Source organism: Vombatus ursinus, unplaced genomic scaffold (genome assembly GCF_900497805.2).
Source record: "Vombatus ursinus unplaced genomic scaffold, bare-nosed wombat genome assembly UNPS02014778.1, whole genome shotgun sequence".
Taxonomy (NCBI): domain Eukaryota; kingdom Metazoa; phylum Chordata; class Mammalia; order Diprotodontia; family Vombatidae; genus Vombatus; species Vombatus ursinus.
The window spans coordinates 63,689,719-63,715,167 of record NW_020954556.1 but is presented as its reverse complement, the minus strand read 5'-3'; the positions used below and the strand labels follow the sequence as shown (position 1 = coordinate 63,715,167).

Genomic DNA, 25,449 nt, shown 5'->3' with positions numbered 1-25,449 from the left:
TTCGTTCACTTAAAACCAAAGGTAAAGCATGAGTATGTTGGGAATTCTAGTGAAATGCACAAACTAGAAGTTGGAGAGACAGAAGCTAGAATGTAAGTGGATTCAATTGTTGGTCTATCAGGAATAATTAGTAATGATCAGTTATTCAGGAGCCCAAGCCTCTGGGCTGGTAAATCAGAATGATAGTCAGAATGTACCTGAAATAGTACAATCACAAAACTGTCTTAACCTACACATTTTTGATTGTTTCAGGTTCTTCCTGTGTTCAATATTCCAACTGCATCCATCTTCTAAGCTCTTATTCTAACACCTTAGTTCCCTAAGATCTGACCCCTAGATTTGGTTCATTCAGACCAAACGTTAATTTTTCTATATTCTTCAGAAGTGCTTTTACTCAAACATGAACCAGTTATAGTCAGCAGAATGTGTAGTGTTGAATCAATAAAATAAGTCACTACAATGTCCAGATATAGTTATTTCCTGGTGAGGTCAGGTAGGTCATGGCATAAACATGAAGCACTGGAATGTGCCAAGTTCATTATAGAGCAAAAATGGCAGTAGAAGGTGATTAAACTAGTGATAGCAAGTCTGGAACATAGTCTTTGGTTTGTTACCCTGGCATGTGCAAGCCAAATTATAGCAATTTGTTAGGACAGATAGGTGGCGCAGTGGATAGAGCACCAGCCCTGGAGTCAGGAATATCTGAGTTCAAATCTGACCTCAGACACTTAACAGTTACTAGCTGTGTGACCCTGGGCAAGTCACTTAACCCCAACTGCCTCATCAAAAAAAAAAATATATATGTATATATATATGTATGTATATACATATCAATTTGTTGCTGTTGTTTCTAAAGTGTGACCTGCTCTAGCTGGTCCACCAGATTTGAAATCAGTTTTAAATTGTAATTGTGTAAAAGCCCTGGAAATGATTAAGAAAACCCAAATTCCCCATTTTTCCATTTCACAAATATTATAGGACTTAGCCAGGTGAGGTGAAAAGTTTACCTAAATCTCTGGAGTTTAATGAAAAATTCCAAAAGGATATCTGAATTGGGTCATAAGTACAAGAGCTCTTTTCAATTTGGATTGGAACTGAGTCTACAACACAGTTACAGACCTGATATGTGGGCAGGGTTACAAAATGCAAGGGGCAGATTATGTCTATAAATATCTAGTATTTCTAGAGAGATCTGGATGGGGATCTATCAAAGGAGCACTATTGCTTATAGGGATTGTACCATAGCAGTGCTGGCTGCAGAATTCTAAGCTAAAAGTAACCTGCCAAGTTCTCCCAAAAATATATAACTTAATCAATTATAGCCACCAGATTCTGAGCATCACCAGACATTGAGGAGAGCTCACTAGGTTTAGGATCAGCATTTCTTTGTGTTCTCCCCTTTGGACCTTCAGCTGTTTTCTCTGTGATTAGGCCAGTCAGTCACCAAGCATTTAAGTGTCTCAGGCACTAGGAAAACCAGAAAAGTCACCCACTTATCTAAGGCATTGTTTTAAATTTACCTTGGGGTTGGCTCTTTAAATTCCCTACCATTGGACTAAAGTCCCTGAATTTGCTTTAAAATCTTGAATTAGCATCTGTAGCTAGTGTAGCTGGGTAACCCAGTTTTGGGGGAATATTTGCTTGACGGACAAACGTGATTAACCACACCTAACGATAGAGGTTTAGGTGAGATCCTTTACAATAAAGCACTTCCACTGACCTCCCGTTCCTAGTCTTATGGGCCCTAGAATAAGATGATGGGCTGCATCCAACAGAATGAGAATCATCTCCCTTCTAGTTTATTTTTCTACTTCACACAGCTCAGTTGGGCCAGGGGTCTACCTACCTGCATTTCCAAATTCAGTATTAGTAGAGGAAATTCTTGTACCCTGACATAAGAAATGACATAGGGCTAAGGGTAAAAACAGGTTTCTCTCTATGAGCAGGCCTTGGAGAATTGTGGCTTTCTAATAAAGGCAAATTTGTCTGAATTGAGTTCTTTAATAAGCCTTCCCTAATTTGGTCCATTGTAGTATCTTCATTATACTCAAAGTCTTGACTCACTATCCTGAAAGTGATAGCATATTCCATCTACAATCCAACCCTCAGACATTTATGAAAATTTATTAAGTGTCAGTCTTAAGTCTCAAAGTGACTTTGTATGTTGAATTTCTACCATAAAACAATGAAGGTGCACTACCAGGTAGCTGACTGGTATCATCAGTGATACCATTTAGCAGTTCATATGAGTGAACAACCTAAATAACAGAAATCCCATCCTTGGGTGATCCATGAAGAAATCCCATAAGCTGGTTTTCAGATGTAAACTCATCAAGTCAGAAACCCAGAAATTTTATATAAGCACTCTGAAAATTCATCTAAGAAGCTTATAGGTTTGGAAGAACTGTTCCAACTGTTCCCACAAATGAGTATCTTCCTTCAGCATTATCACCTTCCCTCACAAACTGTCATTTTCTAATTATATTCAATCCACCTGTGCCTGAAGTGTGGCGATACATTTAATCCATTTCTCTGTATCTGCTGATAGTCCTAGGATTAGCAGCATGTTCCTTCCATCCCACTGAGGAGGATGAGGAAGTGAGATGGATAAAGCAAAAAAGGTTATCACAGCCCAAAAAGAATAATGACACTCCAACGAGCGAAAGTATGCAAACAAACCAAGGCTGGTATATCAACAATATAAAGAGAACAATCTATAATCAAAATCAGTAAAAAGGAAACGCATTAACATAAGGAAATGAATTAAACTATTCCAGTTGTATTAAACCCACACAAATGTACCACATATACAACAAAACTGGAGGGGTGTGGGGACAGAGAGGGAAGGAGTTGGAAGGAAAAAAGTAATTTCTGTAGGGTTCACACAACCACAATAAGCACTGTTTTTGCTTGTTTTTTTTTTCATAGCTGTTCTGTTTATGAGCTGCCTTTAATCATGCCCATCCATTCATTCCAATGGTGAAGCATGACAAAGAAAACAATTTAAGTTAACTGGTAACAAGATGGTACCTCAAACTACAGAAAAGCATCTTGCTTTCAAATTAGAATAACTAATTTGATCTCAAATGCCAGGGGTGGGAAGGGACCTATGATTTCATCAATGTCAAGATACTCGCTAGGAGAGATTTCTTCTACCAATGAAGATTGGCACCAATCAACTTCTAGTCTTAAAAAGTTACCTAAGGCACTGAGAGGCTAAGTAATTTGCCCAGTGTTACACAGCCTGCATCTGCTGGAGGCATGAGTTTAATTCAGATTTCCCTGACTTTGATGGAAAATCTTTCCATTATGCCATGCTTTCACATAAATCTCTATGCTTCTCAAAGGAAAAAAATTTACAGTGAATAAAAAGGGATACAAAAATAAGTTTCTGGATTAGTTTCTCAAAAAGCCATCAAAATCCCCTTAAGTTTCCCAAAAACCTTTTAGAAGTACCTGTGAAAATATCCCAAAAAGAAGTCCTCCTGAATTTCATGACCCTAGGGAAAGTGTTTCTTCACCTTCTGACTTACTGCCATATAAAATAAGATAGGAATAATAAAGAAACCAGAGAGACAGTAAGAAGTAGTAGACAGAGTGGCTGGCCTTGGAATCCAGAACACTTAAATTCAAGACCTGCCTCTGGAACATACTAGCTACGGGACCATGGACAAATCACTTAATCTCTCAATTTCCTAGGTACCTCTCTATAACTCCAAGTTAAAAACAAGTTGTTGATCTGCATCATCATTGTTAAATTCTACACAAGAGTTCTCTACATTAATGAAATCAAAGGTCTGAACAACAAGAAAATGTTCATATCAAATACAATTTTAGATGATACATTACTGAGTTGCCCTATTTAACAACCTATATACACTTAAGAAAACTTGATTTCATGCATCTATAGCATTTATAATTGAAGTATTTGAAATCACTTCTATAAAAAAAAAAAACCTTTGGACAACAGTCACCTTCAGAATCTTGATTCCCAACCCTACATTATAACATTGCTCTCATGTGATAATACTAAACTTAAATTTCAATTTTCCAGTAAGGGGACCTGCCACAAAGGTAAGAATAGACTATTCAGTTCCCTTGCTCCAAAAAGTTTTAAGTCCCATTGTTTTCTTTGTTTCAAAAGCTTTAGTTGCTTTAGTGATCAGATACCTATATTTTCCAGAAATCTTGGTCTTAAATAATTGTTCTGAGTAAACAGACCAGCACAATCAGATTTGCAAAATTCCATCGCTAGCTGGTAGCAGCCAATTTATATTTAAGGGAGAAATTAAAAAAGGTAAAAAAAAAAACACTTTGTCTTACAAGTACATCAATATTTCAAAGATCCATGACTCCAACAATGCAGTCTGCAATCCTTCTACACTTAGTCTTCATGAGTTTTTTGACCAAATTAATTTTTCACCTGGTAATCAACTTTCTGCTGAAGGCCTTCTTCAAACTTACCTAGGCTGGCTGTTTAATGAAAGATAACAAACCAGTGCCAAGCCCATACTTTTGAATATACCAAATAAAAACAGAGTTGATGGGTGACAAACTGAAATATTGACTGCAGGTCATTGAACTAAAGGATGAGTCTGAAAGATTTCCCTTCATTCAGTAACTTGACCATGGTTACTCTCCACTGTGAAAGCTCCAATGTGAGATGAGGGATAAACTACAATTGAAGACTTTTATTCATTATATGCATAGGATTCCTCACCAGTATAAATTACCTGATGTTATGTACTCTGGTAGAAGGGTTCCAAACATTCATTATCTTCACAGGAATTCTCTCCAATATGAACAAAATAACATTTATCAAAAGTTGAGTTGATTCTGAAGCCCTTTCATATATTCATATGTTTACATTTCTCTCTAGTATAGATTTTTCTGATATTGGGTAAGGTGTACTGGCTGAAAGTTTTCCCACACCCAATATTTTCATAGATGTTTTCTCTGTTATATTCAGCCAAACAACTATAGCAAGGTAAGGCTTAACAGCCAGGCTTGCATCAGTAAAAAAATACTGTTCCAATAAATGGAAGAGTGAGTTAGGCACCAGACCAGGATAAGCAATAATTAAGTGAAAGTTAAATAAGCAATCACAAGGTAAAACTAGGGGAACAGAGGAGTCACATCACATAGAGACAACAAAAGTTGAAGTCATGGATTCAGGTAATGTTAAATATAATTATAGGCAAGCAGGGGGAAAAGGGGGGATGGGAGGGTGGGGACAAAATGTCATCATGAGCTGCAGTGTCAAGAAAGCCAAGGAGGTCAAACCTGAAGTTTTTTAACCTCAAATTGGTATACTTTTTATGTTCTAGCATGTTATCTTCTTTTTTATGATGGGTTGGCTAATACTGGTCGTATTACTTTTTTATGCTTAAAAGCATACGAATATTAGATGCCTATACTCTAACACTCCCCAAATATCAATTGTCTGATGTGACAGATCATCTCTCATAAGTTTTTCCACATTCACTATATGTTTACGGTTCCTCTCCAGTATGGATTCTCTGATGTTGAGTAAGAGATGAACTACGGTTGAAGGTTTTACCACATTCGTTGCATTCATAGGGTTTCTCTCCACTATGAGTACTTTTATGGTGAATAAGGTGTGTCCTACAGCTGAAGGCTTTCTCACATTCATTACATTTATATGGCTTCTCTCCAGTATGAATTCTTTGATGCTGAGTAAGTTCAGTACTCCGACGGAAAGTTTTCCCACATTCATTGCATTCATATGGTTTCTCTCCAGTATGGATTCGCTGATGTTGAGTAAGGTGTGTACTCCATCTGAAGGTTTTCCCACATTCATTGCATTCATAGGGTTTCTCACCAGTATGAATCCTCTGATGTTGAGTAAGATGTGCACGCTGGCTAAAAGCTTTCTCACATTCACTACATTCATAAGGTTTCTCTCCAGTATGAATTCTTTGATGTCGATTAAGGTCTGTACTTTTTCGGAATGCTTTCCCACATTCATTACATTCATAGGGCTTCTCTCCTGTGTGAATTTTCTGATGTTCAGTAAGGTGTGTACTCCAGCTAAAGGCTTTTGAACATTCACTGCATTCATAGGGTCTCTCTCCAGTATGGATTCTCTGATGTTGAATAAGGTGTGCACGCTGGCTGAAAGCTCTCTCACATTGATTACATTCATAGGGCTTTTCTCCAGTATGAATTCTCTGATGTTGAGTAAGGTCTATAGTTCGTCTAAAAGCTTTACCACATTCATTACATTCATAGGGTCTCTCTCCAGTATGAATTCTCTGATGTTGAATAAGGTGTGCACGCTGGCTGAAAGCTTTATCACATTCATTACATTCAAAGCGTTTCTTCCCTGAACAAATTCTCTTGTGTTTAATTAGGCCAGAATTCTCTTTGAAGCTTTTTCTACATATGTCACATTTATGACAATTCTCTCCTACAGAAACTTCCTGAGAAGCAGAGGCAGAGTTCAGACTATAGCTTACTCGAAATTTGTTAGATTTAGGAGGTCTCTTCTCAGTGATGTTTTTCCTCTGGGTAATTTCCACTTGTTTCACCTGCCTTTCCTGGATTCCCTGTTGACAATTTGACTGGCTATCACGTTCCCAGGTTTTTCCTAATTTGGAAGACCAGTTACTACTCATGGTCATTCCTTCCTGGTGTGACTTCTCTTTGGAAATGCCTTCCTTTGGAGTTGAATCTTTGGCTTCAGGCCTAGTTTCCCTATCTGAAAGAAATAAAATGCAATAAGAATGGGAAAATGAAACTGATACAAGGCATATTTGGCTTTTTCCACTCCGTAAAATGTTCTTTAAAATTCTGGGGAGAGAAAGGGAAAGGAATAGCAATAAAGAGAGACAGAAGTGATTATAGGTAGGACTGATGCAATGTGAAAGTTAAACATAAAGAATCCACCAAACCAGACTGTTGATATGATGAGTGACCATCTTTAAGCACAGTGGATGTGGCTAGCAGGAAATATCAAGGGGGAAATCAAGATTAAAAGTGACAGGCTGTCATCAATTCTCAGTCCTTCATCATCTCAGTATGATGCAGTGGCAGAAACACCTACTTTGGAGTCAGACAACTCAGTAGCCACCTACGTAGCCCTAGAAAAATAATAGCATCTCTGTAAACTTAATAAATTTCCTCATCTGTAATAACTGTACTACCTACTTACAGATTTTACGTCACAGAGTTTTATAAGTTTTAACTAAGATAATCTAAAGCAGGAGTTCTTAACATGGGGTCTGTGAACTTTTAAAAAAAAAGTTCTTAATTATATTTCAATATAATGAGTTTCCTTTGCAATCCTATATATGTTATGTTATGCATTTAAAAACATTATTCTGAGAAGTCCAAAGGTTTCACCAGACTGCCCAAGGGGTCAATGACTCAAAAGTTTACAAACCTCTGATCTAAGGAAAATTCTTTTTAAAATTATCAAACACTACATAAATAACCTATTTTATACCAGAGTCTAGCACAGTACCTTACACTCAGTAAATATCTGGCCTTGGACATTTCCTAACCATGACCATGGAGCAACTCACTTAATCAGTCTTAGTTTCCTCATCTGCAAAACGAAGGTAATTTTTGAACTACCTCACTGGGTTGTGATAAGGAAAATAATCTGCAAATCGTAAAGTGCTACACAAATATAAGTTCATTATTACTAAAATCTTATTAAATGTTTGCTGAATCAAATTGTTAAAGGCTTCTAATTAGTCTTCCTGTCACCAATCACCTTCCCCGTCCAAATAAACCTATACACTACCACTACCAAAGTAATCCTTGATAAACAACAATTTCATGTTTGTAAGAACACTCTTATTACTCCAGTTTTCCTGTACCTATCCTAGCAGAAAGTGAGCATCATGGGCAAGAACTTTCTCTTTGAAAGTTTTATACCCAGCACTTACCAGAATGCCTGACATATAGCAAGCATTTAATAAATGCTCATAGACTGACTAAACACAGTCAGAGCCCATCTACTGCGGTAATTATCCTGACCTCTACAAGTATTTTCTATACAAATCCAAGGGACCAGAGTCATTTACAACTATCAAGAAGTACAAAGGAGCCAACATCCAAATCATAGTTGCCCCAGAATGAGGCTCATCTTTGCATTTTAATCAGAAGTATTTTGTTCTTGTTCTCTTATACTTCCTGGAGTAAGGACTCTCACCTACTCTAACTATAAGAGATAGTTTGGCTAACCATTAGTAACAAAAATCCTAACCTCTATTTAACTTCGTTTCCAAATACTTGATCAACTTCTGACTAAGCCGGGTTTCCTGGTCCTAGATGCCTATATAAATCTTAACTGGTGTGCTCCCCACTTGACCATCACTGCCAATTACCAACTGTCATTCCTGCTAAAAAAAATCCAAGATCAATAATTCACATTTATATAGTTGTATTTATGTAGGTTTGCAAAGCACTTTATATTCCTTTTTTCACTTAATCCTCAAAATAATCCTGCGCTATTAATAACTTCATTTCACAGATGAAGAAACTGAACCTGGTCATACAACTTGTAAATCTCAGAGTAGAATTTCAGCCCAGGTCTCTCCTGATTTCCAATTCAACATTCTGTCTACTACAGGATAATGTCATGTCTCTTTGGAAAACTTTCAATGGCTAAAAGATGATGTCCCACAGTCCTCCACAAAACAAACCCTCCAAATCCCTACTGAAATTTATATTCCATCTTCCACAAGTGCTCTACACTCTAGTCAAGTTAATACCCTAATGATCCTACCTATGGTCACTCCTGACTCCTTACTTGAAACATGCTCTTCCCTTCGTCTTCTACTATTCAAATTCTAAACATCCTTTGGTGTTCAGCTTATGTTCTACTAATTCAACAACAACAAAAAAAACTCTATGCCCAATTTGGTCCACAGATTTCCCTTTTCTTTTAATGTTATTCCTTGTGTATGATAGCTATATCTGTTCACATCTGATTACTTGTAACAGGCTGCAAGCTTCATGAGGGCAAGGGGTAATGTACCACAAGGTTTTGAACACAGACGACATTCAAAAGTATCTACTGAATTGATTCCCTTGAATGATTTATATAAAGATTCCCATATCTACATGTCCAGCCCTGGTTTCTCTCCTGAGCTCTAGTACTGCATCACCAACATTTTAAGCAAATGTCCCATGATCATCTTAAACATAACACATCCAAAATAAAATTATCTTTCCCTCAAAACCCTAAACTCTCATATCATTGGCAAGGACATTACCATCCTCTCAGTCTCACAAGCTCCAGGTCTGTGTCATCCTTGACTCCTTACTCTGACTCAGCCCACGTATCCAATGAGTTAATAAATCTTTATCCTTTCTACTTTTACAATGACTCATACAGCTATCTTCATAATTCAGCTCTTCATCACCCCTGACCTATACTACTGCAATAATCTTAATTGGTCTCCTTGCATCAAGTGTCTTCCCACTCCAATCCATTCGCACAGCTACCAAAGTGATTTTCCTAAAGTGTAGTTCTAACCATGCCACAATACCTTTTGCTTCCACCCCCAATAAAACCAGTAGTTCCCTATTACTTCCAAAATCAAATATGAAATGCATTGTCCACAACCTGGCCCTTTCCTACCTTTCCAGTCTTATTACACATCAGTCCCCTCTATACAATTTTCTGTCTAGTAATCCTGGCCTATTTGCTATTCCTCAAACATGACACTATCTCCCATCTCTGAGCCTTTGCAATGGCTGTTCTGTCTTCTAACTTCTGTCTCTTAGAATCCCTGACTTCTCAGCTCAATTGTCACCTCCTCCTGGAGGCCTTTTCCAGTCTCCCCAGCTGCTACAGCCTTTCTATCTAAGGTTGGTTTCCATCCACTCCTCATGTACTTTTACATACTTATAAAAATATACCTTACGTACATGTTTTCTCCCCTATTAGACAGGCTCCTTGAAGTCAGGAACTGTTTTTAATCTACCTTTGAATCCCTACAACACAGTACAGCGCTTGGTACAAAGAAAATGCTTAATAAATGCTTGCCAATTGATTACACCAACCATTTTGTCAAACAATCATATAATATTTTCTTGCACTGTTACTTAAATATTTTTATGTTTAAATATCCAGTATTTAAAAATTTTATGTGTATCTGTCTTGAATTTCCAACTACAGTCTTAGTTCTTAGAAGAAAATGAATGTTTTTTAAAGACTAACATACATAAAAAATTAAAGAATATAGGAGATTATAGGATATATAGTGTAAAAGATATCATATTAACATCATTTCTATGACTGGAAAAGGCAGGTGTTCAGTTATGCAGCAAGAGCAAGGGATGCCAGAGAGAAAATATGAGTGTTACAATGAAAACTATGAAATAATAAAATATCTAGGAGGCTTTCAACATAAAGAGTAGAACCATTAACTCACCTAAGTTGACCTCTCTGAAGTTTTTGATTCTGCTTACCATCCCACCCTCCTAAAAATTCTGTTCCTTTCACTCTCATGAAATTCTCTTTCCAGGTTTTCTTCCTACCTAATTATCACTCCTTTCCTCAATCATCACTGATCCCTTAATGTGGACATTCTTCATGGCTCTGTCTTATTCCCTCTTTTCTCTATATATAAACTCTCCTGAAAATTTCAACCCCACTGGGTTCAATTTACATATCTTGGTAAATGATCCTAAGCTATCTAACTCTATACTGAACTCCAGTTATGTTATCAACTGCCTACTTAACAACTCCTCCAAGATGTCCCATTGGCATCTCAAAATCAACTTGTCCAAAACAACCTCCTCCTTCAACTTTCCATGTTTGTATTGAGGAGACCACTATTATCCAAATTACTCAGATTCAATATCTCACCTGTGACTCTTTGCTCTCTCTCATTCCCTATTCTAATCAGTTGCCAAGGTTTGTCAATTCTACCTACATAGCATCTCTCCACTTATACAGCTACTACCCTAGTTCCAACCCTCATCACCTCTCACCTGAACTACTGTAATAACCTGTTAAATGGTTTCTTTGATTCCAGGTTCTCCTGACTCCAACTTAACTTTCTCATAGTTCACAAAATAATTTACCTGAGGCACAAGTATGTCCATATCACTCCTGTGCTCAAAAATATTTACTGGCTCCCCATTGTCTATGGGATAAAATAAAGACTCCTTAGCCTGGCACTTAAGGATCTCTACAATCTGGTTCCAACCTACCATTTCTGTCAGACTTAGTCAGTCAATCACCAAGCATTTATTAAGCATCCAGTATGTGCCAAGTATTGCGCTAAGCACAGGAGAAACCAACAAAATTAAAATCAGTCACTGTTCCAGTAGTTTAGCATGATTTCATAACATTCCTCTTCACAAATACTATATTCCAACCTGACTAGCCACTCTCTGAACTTGACAACCCATCTCTCACCTCTTTTCATTTTCACAAGCCATCCTTCATTCCTATAATGTACTCCCTTTTCATCTGTCTCTCAAAATCTTTCTTTCAAGGTTCATCTCAGCTGCTACTTCCTCTACAAAACCTTCCCCGATTCCCCCTAGTAGTTAGTACTCTCTCCTTCTTCAATTTTCCTGTACTTTATGTACATACATACTGAACCCTTTCCCCAAGATGGAATACAAAGATCCTTGAGAGCAGGGACTGTTTCATTTTTGTTGGTATATCCTCAGCACTGCCTATTAGCAAATGGATATGGAATTGAAATGAATCTGTGGAAGGATATGGGCAAGAATCACAAAAGTGAGAAGGCATGAATGGGTTTCAATTTGCAGGCAATGTAAGGAGTTTCCCTATCATCATGGCTGTGCCAAAGAATTAAAGTACAGGATAAAGTCATTGGGAACTTCATATTATATCATATAGACTATAACTGGTCTAGAAGTTCAGAAAACAGAGGAGTTAGACAAGGTTTCATGGAAGAGGTAGAACTTCGGTAGGCATTAAAGAATGGGAAGGATTTAGACAGGCACAGAAGGCATTTCAGGAAGAGGGCAGAACATATTCAGAGCCACGGCTGTAGAGGCATATTGCCTCTAGAGATGATAATACTTACTGGAATGAAGGTTGTTTGAAAGACAATAAAGCAAAATAAAATTTAAATGTTAAAATTGACAATAGGTTCAAAGATCCAAACTCCAAATTTTAAAGATGAGGAAACTGAGTCACATAGAGTGATTTGCTCAGGTTCATATAGCTAGTAAATGTCTGAGGAAGGATTTGAACACAGGTTTTCCTGATGCCAAATCCAGTGTCCTAGCCACTAGACCATGCTGCCTCTCCAACAGGAAGGCACTGTAAGCTTTTGAAATAGGTAACAACAGGGTAAAGACACTCTCCAACATCCATTCTGCCCTTTACTTTTCAATTCTAAAAAACTACTGCCTCAGCTGATTTTGTACTTGAGGTTCAGAGATTCCTAATCAGTCTGAGGCACAGAGATAGTGTTTTTGTTCCTGTTTTCTGTGTAATTTTTATGGGGTTGCAAATTAATAGCTACATCAATTGTGCTGGCTTGGAAGTCATTCAGGTTTGCCAGCAGAACAAAAGGGAATTGTTGTAGAGGTTAAATAAGAATTTCACTAATCTAGTTATAAAGTGATATGGACCATGCCTACAAGGTTGGTGACTGAATGGACACTAAAGGATAAATCTTAGGAAATATTTCAAAGGAAGAAAATAATAGAACTTGAAACAGACTGAACAAAAGGAACAAAAGATAGGGAGTATTCAAAATGAATCTCATTTTAAAATTGGTGTAGTGGTACCTCTAATCAGAAACACAGAATTTGAGATTGGAACTAGGATGTAAATATAGGTTCAATTTTTCACATGTTGAGTTTCAGGAAACAATAGGAATCCAAGTTAAAATGTCTTAAAAGTAATTGAAAAGATAAGCCTGAAATATAGGTAAGATAGACAAGAGAGAAATATATCTTTGAGTTATCAGCATAGAAGGAATAGTTGAAGGCATCCTATATCTCTGTAAAGAGAGATAAACAGAGGGCTAGTGATAAAGCCTTAAGGGATGCCTAAAATTAGAAGTCTGAAAAAATAAGAGAGTCAAAAGGAAAGAGACAGAGGTAAGAGAACTATAGCAGTACATGAGGAGGGACTTTCTTCTTTCCCAGATTAGCCTCACAGACATATTCTCAGATGCCACCAAAATTAGCCTAGCCTAGTACCCATTGCCCATCCCAACCTGACCAGTTAAAACCAGTTCCCTGACTTCTTCCAACCACCCAAAGAAAGAGGCAAATAAGCAAGAGCCTTCCCCCAAGGGGTCCCCATATGTCCCAGGGAGAGGATACAACATATCTCCTGAGTACCAACACCAGAGCTGCTGACCCAGAGGTAGACACAAAAACTCACAAAGGGTCAGCTGAGGAAAGGATCCAAGATATTGCAGTGGTGGGGCTCCTCCGGGTCCAAAGTTCTGCACAAGCATCTCAGCTACAGAATCTTACACAGTCTGTACTCTGCAAAATACCCTTTTCAGCATGCTGGGGAGAGGTGAGAGAGGGTGAAGGGGAGGAGCACAACAATGACATTATCAATGTCAGACCCTGCCAAAACAAGACACTGATTAAAACAGATCTAATATGCTTTGACAGAAGCTAAAGAAAGCCTAGTTCCAGCTGCATTACATAATTCCAGGACCTTTGTTCCTTCTTGACATGAAATTATAATGCCATACTACCTCTCAATTAACAGCTGCAAATTCCTAAACCTCAGAACATAGTTTGCTAGAAAGCTAAAATGTTGGTTGATTAGTGGGTATGATTTTGACTGAACAAGTACTTCCTGTTACCTGAAGACCTCCAGGCTAAAAGGTTCTAAGCCAACTGCAAAATCGTGCCCTATTGCACAAAGAAAGGAAGGTTTCAAACCAGTGTTCAACATGTCAAATAAAAGGTACATTAAGACTCAGAAAAGGTGATCATTTCTGCAAGCAGAAAATCAGTGAAGACATTTAAAATAATTATTCTGAAAAGTGTGGGGGGAAAGGGCCATGTGGAAGAGGTCAAGAAGAGAATGGAAATGGAAGCCTTTAGGGAAAGGTTGAAGAGATAGCAGTGAAAGCAATGAAAGAAAGGGAAGAACTTTCAACAGGGAAAGAAGGAAGATGACAGAAAATGAGACAAGAATCAGAAGGTCAAGAAGGCAGGAAGGGATGGGAATTATAGGAAGAGTTCAGTTTAAAGAAGATAAGCAATACCTCTTCCCACACCAGAGGAAAGTATAAAAGAAGTATAGATAAGGAGAAAGCTATTATTCTCCCCATAAGTTATCTTCAAAAATGTGAAGGGCTATTATGTGGAAGAAGGATTAGGCTTATATTTTTATATATAGTAAAACAAGATCAGAGTGGGAATCACAGGGAAGAAGATTTCAGCACAATGTAAAGAATTCTCTAGTAATTAAAATGGAATTGGCAAAGGAGAGAGATCTTTGTCCCTGGAAGTGTTCACTTGTCAGGAATATTCCAGAAGAGATACTTGCATTGGGTGGGGAATTAAAGTGCCTTCTAGGGTGACTCCCAATTCTAAGCTTCCATACTTTGAGGGAAAAATGGCACCAATCAATTCCACAGGCCTAAGAAAGGCTGTAGATAACCGAATCAACATTTCTAATACTACACCCCTTATGATTTACCTATCCTGCCTCCCATTTCCCTGGGGTATTTTTTGTTTTTATTTTCCACTTACTTGAACAAGTGCATCTTGAGGTTCCACTCTCTACCATCCATGGCTCTTTTCCTTTTTCTAACTGGGAAATCATATTTGGTTTGGAAATGTGATGCCCTGCTCAAAAAGAAAGACACAGAAATTTGATGTTCATATTGGAACAAAGAATAATCCCAGAGCTCATTTCCAGTTTTTCTTCTTAAGGATGCTAATGAATAAAAGCAGTAAAATATCACAGACACATAAAGTAGCTTCCCATTTTAATTTCCATATAATAAAGGCCTTTCATCTGTTAACCAAAAACAATGTCACAATCTGACTAAAGGTAACAGAGAACTTTTAATTTATTTAACTAAAGCCTAAATTCAGTAAGCATTTTAGAAGTTTTACATATTTTAACAATTGGAGACATAAATGAACTTTATTTACAGTTTCTAAATATTAAATCAATATCTTACCCAATGAGACCAGGTTCCTGTAGTTCTCCAGCATAACTTCCCTATATAGGTCCCTCTGACCAAGGTCCAGGTGCCTCCACTCCTCCCGGGTGAAGTTCACAGCAACATCCTTGAAAGTCAATAACTCCTGAAAAAACCAAAGACATTTCTATTCAACCATCTCAAAAAACTCTCAAGTCTCAAGGAGAACTGAGGAGATCCAGAGGGCAGAACCAGAAGCAATATGTAGAAGTTGTAAAGTGGCCAACTTGGGCTTGATGTCAGGAAAAACTTTAATAATTAGAGCTGTCCAAAAAAGGAATGGGATGCCTTATGAAGTAGAGTTCTTTTGCTTTGCTTTTTTGGTGAGGTAATCAGGGTTAAGTGACGTGCCCAGGGTCATACAGCTAGTGTCAAGTATCTGAGGCTGGATTTGAACTCAAGTCCTCCTGATTCCAAGGCTGGAGCTCTATCTACTGCAAACCTAGCTGCCCCAGAGGTAGAATTCTTCAAACAGAAACTGGATAACTACTTGTCAGATATGTTATTGTAAGGATTTCCTTCATGTGTAGGTCAATATAGAGGACTATAAGATGCCAATAAGATCATACTGATTCTCAAATTCTATGATTCTGATTATATTTTTGTTTTGGTTGTTTAACATAAGCACCAGTATATCAAGGGTTTTTCTTTTTTACATCTATCTCAATTGGTGTAGTAACTGGTATTTGGACTTTGAGTTCCTGAAATATCTGGAGACTTCATGAAACAAGAATATCTGGTATTGAGGAGCAGCTAGATGGCGCAGTCTCCAAAAGACATCAAAGAATGAGGGAGATGTCCATTACATACAAAAATATAGCAGCTCTCTTTGTGGTGGGAAAAAATTAGAAGCTAAGAAAACATACAATATTTAAGGAATGGTTAACTAAGTTGTTACTTAGTAATGGAGTACTATTGTGCTTTGTAAGAAATGAGGAAATAAGGGCAGCTAGATGGTACAGTAGATAAAGCTCTGGCCTTGGAGTCAGGGGGACCTGAGTTCAAATATGGCCTGAGACACTTGACACTTACTAGCTGTGTGACCCTGGGCAAGGCACTTAACCCCGACTGCCTCACCAAAAACAAAAAAAAAAGAAGAAATGAGGAAATACATGACTTCAAAAAGACATGGAAAAACTTACATGAACTGATGCAGAGCAAAGCAAGTAGAACCAGAATAATTTTTACTATAACATCAGTATTATGAAAATGAATATTGAGGACTTTTATAAACTGAAAAAGAATGAAATGAGCAAAACCAGGAGAACAATTTATACAATAACACTACAAAAACAAACAACTCTGAAAGCTGCAAGAAATATGATCAATAAAATGGCCATTCATGATTGCAGAGGACCAATGATGAAACATGCTACCCATTACAGAGAGGTGATGGATTTAGAATGTAGAATTAGACATATATATTTTTGTTTACAGCCCCTGGTCAATTTGTTTTGCTTGACTACGCACATTTGTTACAAGAAATTTGGCTATTTCTTGTCTTTTTTTCCCAATGAGGTGGGGGTGGGAAGAAGAAAATTAGATTTCTGTTCATTTAAAGAAAGAAGGTTGGACGGTAATACAGATGCACTCACTTTCACATGAAGTCACTTTGTTAATAGTTTTACTTAACTTTTACCTTGTTAAAAAGGGCCTCTCACAAAGCAAGAGAAATCTGTAAATGTATTTCATATAAAAACAAAATAAAGCTGAAAGTGACCAAAAATAAATGAGAAACAGTAAGAAGGCTAGTTGGGTTAGACCATAGATCACATGAAGGGGAATAACATACAACAAGACTAGAAATTAAGATGGAGAAAGGTAGGAAAGGCCTTGAAATGCCAAACAGAAAAGTCTATATTTTATTTTAGAAGTAATAGGGAGCCTGTGTTTTCTTGGTTTTAATTGTTAGGCCAAAATTAGCACAAGCAGCAGACAATCAATCCATACTTTGTTGCATCTCAGCTTCAGAGGCTGCACTGAGTGCACAATCATCTGTGAACAAAAAATCATGCACCAACTCTCCCTCCACTTTAGTCTTGGCTTGTAGCCTTTTCAAGTTAAATAATTTACCATCAGTGCCGTAGCTGACCTTGATGCCATATTCTTCCTCATTGAAACATTTGACAACACACTGAAAACATCATGCAAAGAAGCGTGGGAGTAAGCACACAGCCTTGTTTCACTCCATCGGTGACTGGGAAAGCGTGAGAGCGTCGTCCTTTATCCAGAACCCAGACAAGCATGCTGGTATGAAACTGATATACAATATTGATGAACTTCTCTGGGCAACCAAATTTTGACATAATTGTCCATAAACCCTCACAAGTGACAGTATCAAAGGCCTTGGTCAGATCAATGAACATTGTATATAGACCTCTGTTCTGCTCCTAGCATTTTTCCTGGAGCTATCAAGCAGCAAACACCATAATAACCATTCCTCAGCCCTTTCTGAAGCCACACTGGCTCTTAGGTAGATGATCATCTTCCAGGTGAAGAATCAGTCTATTAAGGAGAACTCTAGCAAGAATCTTGCCAGCAATGACTAAGGACCCACTCCCTCTGTGATTGTCACAGGGCAATCTATTTCCTTGACCTTTATAGAGATGGACAACGGAGGCATCTTTGAACTCCTGGGGGATAACCTCTTCTTGCCATATAACTCAGAAAATTTCAGTCATCTTTTGTATGAGCAATGGACCCCAACCTTGTAAATCTCAGCTGGAATAGAGTAAGTGCCAGGTGCTTTGCCTCACAAGAGAAGCCTAATGGCATTCAAAACCCCTTCATCAGTTAGAAATCTGGCTAGAGAGGAACTGACTTCAACCTGAGGTAAATGGTCAATGGCTTCAGCATTGATTGATGATGGTCTGTTGAGAACATTATGGAAGTGTTCAGCCCAGAACCATACCATTCATCATGGAACCATCAATTACAGCAAATGGAGAAGTGTTGAATACTATGGAGAAGTTCACTTATCTTGGCAATACACTTTCTAGGAACATACAAACTGACAATGAAGTTGATGCACACATTGCCAGAGCTAGCTCAGTGTTTGGGAAGCTCCAAAGCAAAGTGTAGGAGAGAAGATGTATTAGAATGGCTACCAAACTGAAGGTCTACAGAGCCGTTGTGCTGACCTGATGAATGTGAATATGCCTGTGAAACCTAAACAATATACCAGTGCCTTGACAGGAAAGTGAATCGCTTCTAACTGAATTGTCTTAAGAAGAGCCTGAAGATCACCTGGCAGGATAACGTACCAGACACAGAGGTCCTTTCTCAAACTAAACTGCCAAGCATTCATACTCTACTACAGAGATCACAATTCTGATGGGCTGGCCACATTGTTCAAATGCCAAACATACACTTGCCTAAAAGGCTATTTTATGGAGAACTCACACAAGGTAGTGCAGACATGGTGACCTGAAAAAGTGATACAAGGACACTCTCAAGGTCTCTCTTAAGAGCTATGGAATTGATTGCATGACGTGGGAGACACTAGCACAGGACCACCCAGCATGGCATGCCCTTACCAAAGAAGGTGCTGTGCTCTATGAACAAAGCAGAATTGAAGTATCTTAAAAGAAACTCAAGATGCACAAATTTAGAGAATCTACCCCCAATATTTCCAGGATATACTCCAAAATCTTAAGTTAGTATTTAAGGCTCTCCACAATTTGGCCTCATCCTACAGAATCAACCTATCTCCTACTACTCCCTAATTCATATTCAATAAACATTTATTATGCATATTAACCACTACACGCAAAAAAAATGTATTAGAGACTAGGAATATAAAGATAGAAACAACATAGACTCTGCTTACAAGACAGCCACAAAAGCTAAATCAGTCATGGGCTGAATGAAGAGAGGGCCCAGGATTAGAAAAGTGACGATCCTGCTTTAGTCTTCCTTTGTCACACCATACCTGGAACATTATGTTTAATTCAGGGTACCATATTTTAGGAAGGACTTTGATAAGTGGGAGAACATCCAGGAGGGCAGCCAAGATAATAAAGGACCTCAAAATCATTACACAGGAGAAGCAACTGAAGGAACTCAGAGTATTTAGCCTAGAAAAGAGAAGACTCAGACAGTATTTGAAAGGCTGTCATGTGGAAGAAGGATTAAACTTATTATACTTAGCTCCAGAGGGCAGAACTAGGAGTACTGCTTGGAAGGTACAGAGGCAAATCTAGGCTTGATGTCAAGAAAAACTTCTCAGGGCTAGAAAATGGAATGTGTCAAATTTATAAGAAGATGAGTCATTCCCCAGTTGATAAATGATCAAAGAATATGAATAGGCAATTTTTGGAAGATGAAACCAAAGCTATATATATATATATGTGTGTATATATATATGTATATATATATATATATATATATAGTCATATGAAAAAAATGCTTTAAATAATTATTGATTAGAGAAATGCAAATAAAAACAACTTTAAGATATCTCACACCTATCAGGTTGGCTAAAATAACAGAAGGGGAAAATCACAAATGCTGGCAAGGATGTAAAAAAATTGGGACACTAATATACTGTTGATGGAACTATGAACTGATCCAGTCATTTGGAAAGCCATCTGGAATTATGACCAAAGAGTTAGGAAACTGTGTATACCCATTGACCCAGCAATACCACTATTATGTCTGTTTCCTAAGGTGATCAGGGAAAAAGGAAAAGAACCTATATGTTCTAAAATATGTATAACAGCTCTCTTTGTGGTGGTAAAGAACTAGAAATAGAGGGGATGCCCAGCAATTGGGGAATATTGTTTTTCTAAAATCAACCTGCTCATCATTTCTTACAACAGAGTAGCATTCTATCGCAATCATATACCACAACTTATTCATCCATTCCAAAGGAAAGATTTGCATGAAATAATGAAGAGTGAAATGAGCAGAACCAAGAGATCATTGCATAGAGTTACAGCAATATTGTTCAAAGAGAAACTGTGAAGGACTAAGCTATTCTGAGTTATATGGATATTCTAATCAACTACAAAGGACCTATGAAGGAAGATGCTATCTACCTCCAGACAAAGAATTGATATATGGAAGTATGTAGTGTATGGTTTCACATATCTATCTGTGCCAAATATTGGCCCTCTCTAGTGCAGGGTTGGAAGGGAGGGAGGGAATTAGCTTGGAACTCAAAATGTAACAAAAATAAAAAATATATATTTTAAAAGAAAATGGAATGAAAGGATTTCCCTATCCTAGAGGTCTTCAAGCAGAAGCTGGCTAACCACTTTTTGGACAGGTTGTAAAGGATATTTTTTTCATTCATTTTTTTCAGTCTTTGATCTATGTTCATGTCTTTGCACATGAAGTAACAAGAATTATAATTAGTCTTTTATTACATGTGAAGTTGAAAAAAAGAGGTAAACATAAAAAGCCAAAAGTGACTGACTTAAAAAGAAAATACTATTCAGAGAAAAGGGAAGGAAGTCAGTCAATATGAGCTCAGATGGGCAGAGAAAATTTTCTGAAGGGTATAGAATTTGAGGTGATCTTCAGGATGTTTGAACTACTCAATTTGGAGAAGCTGGCACAGAAGGCATTCCAAGTAAGAACATCAAGATGCTTAGGGTCTTGGTGAATGTCATCTGTGGTGACCAGTAAGAAAACTGGGTGAACTACAATTAAGAGTTTGTGTGATATACCATTAGAAGAGAGCTCAGATGCCCTCCAACCTAACACAAACTCAACAAAACTGCAAGTTCATTTAGGGCAAACACTCTATTTCTTCCTATACCTGTTTTGTTTCAGTCATTGACTTTAGCACACACATAGCAGGCTTGCATAATTTGCTGAATATATGAGGGGATACTGGACAGGAGAAAAAGAGTTAGAGTAAAAGAAGGTACTACGTTAACCGGAAAACTCTATTACACAAAAATATTCTAGTCTCCTGGAGGAGCACAACTTGGGCTCACGTTCCTGGATAGAATTTTGCTAAGGAGATGGGAAGAAAATGTTTTTACCTTCTGGAACCTCAGAATTCCTAGGATAAGGGAAAGAAACCCTCAACTCACCTGGGCTCTGGCTCTTGACAAGCCAGGTATCAATCTTCCCAGCTCCTCTGTGGGCTTCTCTTGGAGAGAGACAAAATCTTGAACAGGGAGATCTGGCAAAGAAAAGGGAACCATGAAGAAAAAACATCCCATCCTGTAGCTTCCAAAATCTAGAAATCATCACATCCTATTTCAATGTAACCCTCACACTCATTTGAAGTAGGTCAAAGAGAACCTTAGTCACATCTATATCTAGAATCAGAGAAAGCTGATAGTATCCATGTACCCTAGCATGTTTCAGAGCATATAATCTGGGAGTAATGGCACATAGCTTGAATTCACAGCTTTATCACCATGTGCTTTGTGATATGGAATATGTAACCCAACCTCTCTATGCTTCACTGTTTCATTCAATGAAAAAAATTACTCTAATCCCTTTACCTGGCTCAGAGAATGTGTGAGGAATCAATTTGTTGAGTTCTTTTGAGAACTAGAAGTTCCTATATCAAATCAATCAAGCGATCAACAAATATCTGTTAAGCACCTAACCTGTGCCTGGCACTGTCCTACATACTGAGATCCAAAGACAAACTATTCAAACAGTCCTTGCTCTCCTGAGTTAACATTCTATCAAATGTAAATTAATTTGACTATCAGAGGAGTAATGTGGAAAGACTAAAAAACTTAAGTCATAAGATGACAGACTTATAGGTGACCTTAGAGATCATGAAGTCCAACTACATCACATTACAGTTGAGTAATTGCAACTTGTTCAAGGTCTCAAAGCTAGAAAATGGAACAGCTTAGCTTTTTGAACCCATGTCCTCTTACTCTTGATTAAGCACTCTTTCTATCGTTCTACTTCTGGTCCTAATTTTGCTGTCAGATAACTATGTAATGTTGAACAATTAATTTGACCTGAGCCTCAGGTTTCCATTATACAAACAGAGATGACAGTAAGCCTTAGGAAATAAGAGTTAAAAGAGAGTAAGGTGATTGTAATGTTTCCTATCATAGGAGTGGACAAAAGAGAATAGTCTCTGCTCCACGGATTCTACAAAACGTAAAGCTGGTGCATCTCAATGCCCCACAAAATTTTTTTTAAGGCTATAAGTTACAGATGGGCTGCCAATCCACATCTCTAGAAGAAATTTACAAAACAAAGAATTCCCTATATCCATGAAATTACAGGTCCGAAAAAAAAGTAGACATGTACATATATAATGACCATAATGGTCTTTTCCCCCCATAATTAATTAATAGCACATTTTATTATACACTTAGGACATAATCTCCTAACCCAGACTCTCCCTTGAATCACAGGATATTTAAAGGGAAAAGAAAGGTGCGGAGGATAGAGCTAGGTGGAGTACCACAAACACTGAATCAGGTACAGGTACCTACTGAAAGTTGAAACTGCCAATTCTCAAGCAAAAATTTAATTCAATTTGGGTCCAAAAGCTGCACACTGCAAACATCCATTTTACTGATTTTGTGCATCAGGTTTTTGTTTTCTAATTCCTCTATTTCTTACTAAATGCTCCTTTTTAAAAAATCATATTCTCTCAACTGGAGGAAGGGGGGAAAGTATCTTTCACTTGATCTTAGCCAAAAGGCCAAGAAGTAATTTTTTAAAAAAGGATTTTTCCACAGCTCCAGCAGAAGTAGCTCTAGAATCCGGGGACATAGGTGGCAGTGGGTTCCAAGTCGGAACCCAGAAAATAGCAGAAAGTTAGGATATACAAGTGTGTGATGTAAGAGAGAAAAACGGTGGTAATCAGTCACTAGTACTGATCCCTTCCCAGAGTCTATGCCCTCCAAGGATTCTCACATCCCTCTGTAAATTCTCACCTCTCTCCCCAAGCGCCTGGGCCAAACCCGTCATGGTCACCGCTTGCTCCCCAGCTGTTTCCAGGAAATGAAGACTCCTGGAGTCCTGGAAGAATGATCAGGCCTTACTTCAGCACAGACAGCACTGGGGGATCTGAACTTCCTACGGCCGGGGTGGCGGTCACGCGTGCTCGGGGAGAGGGGGGTGGGGTGGAGAGGTCTGGACGACGGGCGCTCAGCTCCCACCCGGGCCCAGCCCGGGGTGGAGGGAGAAGGCAGCAGAGGGGTAGGTAGAGAAGACTGCTGTCAATTACCTGGGGCTGACAGGGGCCTCGGCTCCCTGCAGGGACACACAAAGAGGCCCAGTCGCAGAAGCCTCCTAGTCTCCCCGCCACAGACACTCGCACCCGAGGCTCTTGCGTCGCCCACCCCCCCCAACCTCGTGACACAGTCTAGAATCTGTATTTATTTGTTTGCACGCCTCCTCCACCCCCCCCACACACACAGTGAGCTCTCTGAAGGCCAGGCCTGCCTTTGCCTTTCTCTGCGTCCCCAGCGCTCGGCTGAGGGCATCGCACCCCGGAGGCGCCAGCCAGATAATGGTTGTAGACAGGCAGGTGAAAAGCCCGCGCGCGCGCACGCGTGTACACACACACACACACACACACACACACACACACACGCCACACACACACCACACCACACCACACCACACACACACCCGCACACACCCGCACATACGCGCGCACACACCTCCCCACCCCACCCCGCCTCCCGCGTGTCCGGACGAGGCCCGGCACTGGACCCCGCGGCTCCGCGACCAGGGGCGGGGAGGCCCCTCCTCCCTCGTCGCGCTCTCACCCTCCCTCTGGGGCTCGGGGCTCTGGCCAGCTTGGCCGCAACAGGCGCGAGGGTCGCCGGTCCCGGGGCAGGAACAGCCGCGAGGAGCGGGAGGAAAAACAAAGGGGCGGCAAGTCCAGGCCCACCCGAGACCTCGCGTGCGCCTGCGCCGCCACCTGTCACCAGCCCGGACTGCGTTTCCTAGAGTAACCCGCAAGGCGCCGTCCAGTCCCGAAAGGGTTTGAGGATCCCCGCGGCTCCGACCCAACGCGGTTTTTGGGTGGGTTTGTGGGAAATGAAGGCGGGGCTCAGGGATACACCGCAGCTCGAAGGATTCTGGGAATTGTAGTCTGGAGGTGCCGTCTCCTTCGGCACCCTGAGCAATATCACTTTTCAAGCAGCTAAAAGTGTGTGAATCATCAAATCCTACAGTCTTTTTTCTGTCCTCATCGTCCCTGACCTCTCTGTAGTATGTGACACCACCTCCCTTATGATATCAAGTGAGTCAGTCGTAGATTTAGGACTGGCAGGGACCTCGGAGGTCATCTAGCCCAACCCACTCATTTTACAGAAAACTGAAGTTCAGGGAGGTTCCGCGATTTTCCCAAGATCCCACAAGCAGTGTCAGAGATTGGATTTGAATACAGGTCCTTACGCTCCAATCAACATTGTCTTCACTGTGTTTCCGTACTATCACCTCGTTTGACACCTTCTCCATCCTTCATACAAAATGTAACATTTTAATCTCTTGATTGACTAGTTTATGAACTAGTTCACTAAAACCCTCGGGTCTTTTCCCATATGAATTATGGTCAAGTCACTATTGTCCTATAGTTGGTTCTAAAATTGCACAAGTATAGCAATGACTAGATGCTTTTTCCAAAGAAAAATCTTAAGTGTAGAGCTCTCAAACCATTCCCAAGATTGATGGATCAGAGTCTCAAAGAGAAGTTATGTCAGACTTACTAGCTGTGTGACCCTGGGCAAGTCACTTAACCCTAACTGCCTAAGCAAAAAGAAAAAAGGTTACATCAGAGATGCAGCCTTAAGCTACTTGCAGGTGGCCTTATCATCACAGATTCACCTAATATAGGAAGAATAACACACAGAAAGGAAATACCAAACTTGTCCAGAACAGATAAGATGCCTAAAGGATAATCCCAGAAAGTTCTCCTGACCAGCCTCCCAGAGATGGCATTCTAGAGGAAATGTACAGTTAATATACCCAAGGCGGAAAAATCTCTGGCAATACTAACAACACAGTTGTGCTTTTCATAAACCTCAGTAGCTTAGCTGGGTCCAAAGTATTTTCCAAAGGCAATTAATGGCACTGAGGCTCCACAACAGTGACCAGCTTTGAAAGAAATCCATTATTAACCATGCTTAAATGCTCCCGCAATAGCACAATGATAAAAACAAAGCTCACTTGTCTCTTAAAAGAATTGATGTAGCTTAAGGTTCTAAGCCTCCCCATTCGCCACCTCTTTCCATCCCCACCCAATTTAATAGCAAACAAACAAAAACACCTAGGGATGTTCGAGGACTGCATATTGAACAATCTGACATAGCACTTGAAAAAGCTCATATAAACTTGGCTG

General features: G+C 39.1%; 2 protein-coding genes across 2 annotated transcripts in view; both read right to left on the bottom strand.

The window, feature by feature from the left end:
- Positions 1-2,759: 2,759 nt before the first annotated feature.
- Positions 2,760-25,449, bottom strand: part of LOC114045459 (zinc finger protein 420-like) — a 115,728-nt gene continuing 93,038 nt past the window's right edge. The window contains exon 9 of the mRNA XM_027865484.1: positions 2,760-6,393. Coding sequence (XP_027721285.1) covers positions 5,493-6,393 — 901 coding nt within the window. The 3' untranslated portion in view covers positions 2,760-5,492. The remainder of the gene's footprint in view (positions 6,394-25,449) is intronic.
- On the bottom strand, positions 6,639-23,925 carry LOC114045458 (zinc finger protein 69 homolog). Its single transcript, XM_027865483.1, has 7 exons — positions 23,873-23,925; positions 23,033-23,117; positions 21,203-21,294; positions 15,138-15,264; positions 14,701-14,796; positions 13,364-13,494; positions 6,639-6,721 (listed from the first exon to the last, which is right to left on the bottom strand). The coding sequence occupies exons 2-6, from the start codon at positions 23,064-23,066 to the stop codon at positions 13,487-13,489; spliced, it is 357 nt and encodes a 118-aa protein (XP_027721284.1). The 5' UTR covers positions 23,067-23,117; positions 23,873-23,925; the 3' UTR covers positions 6,639-6,721; positions 13,364-13,486.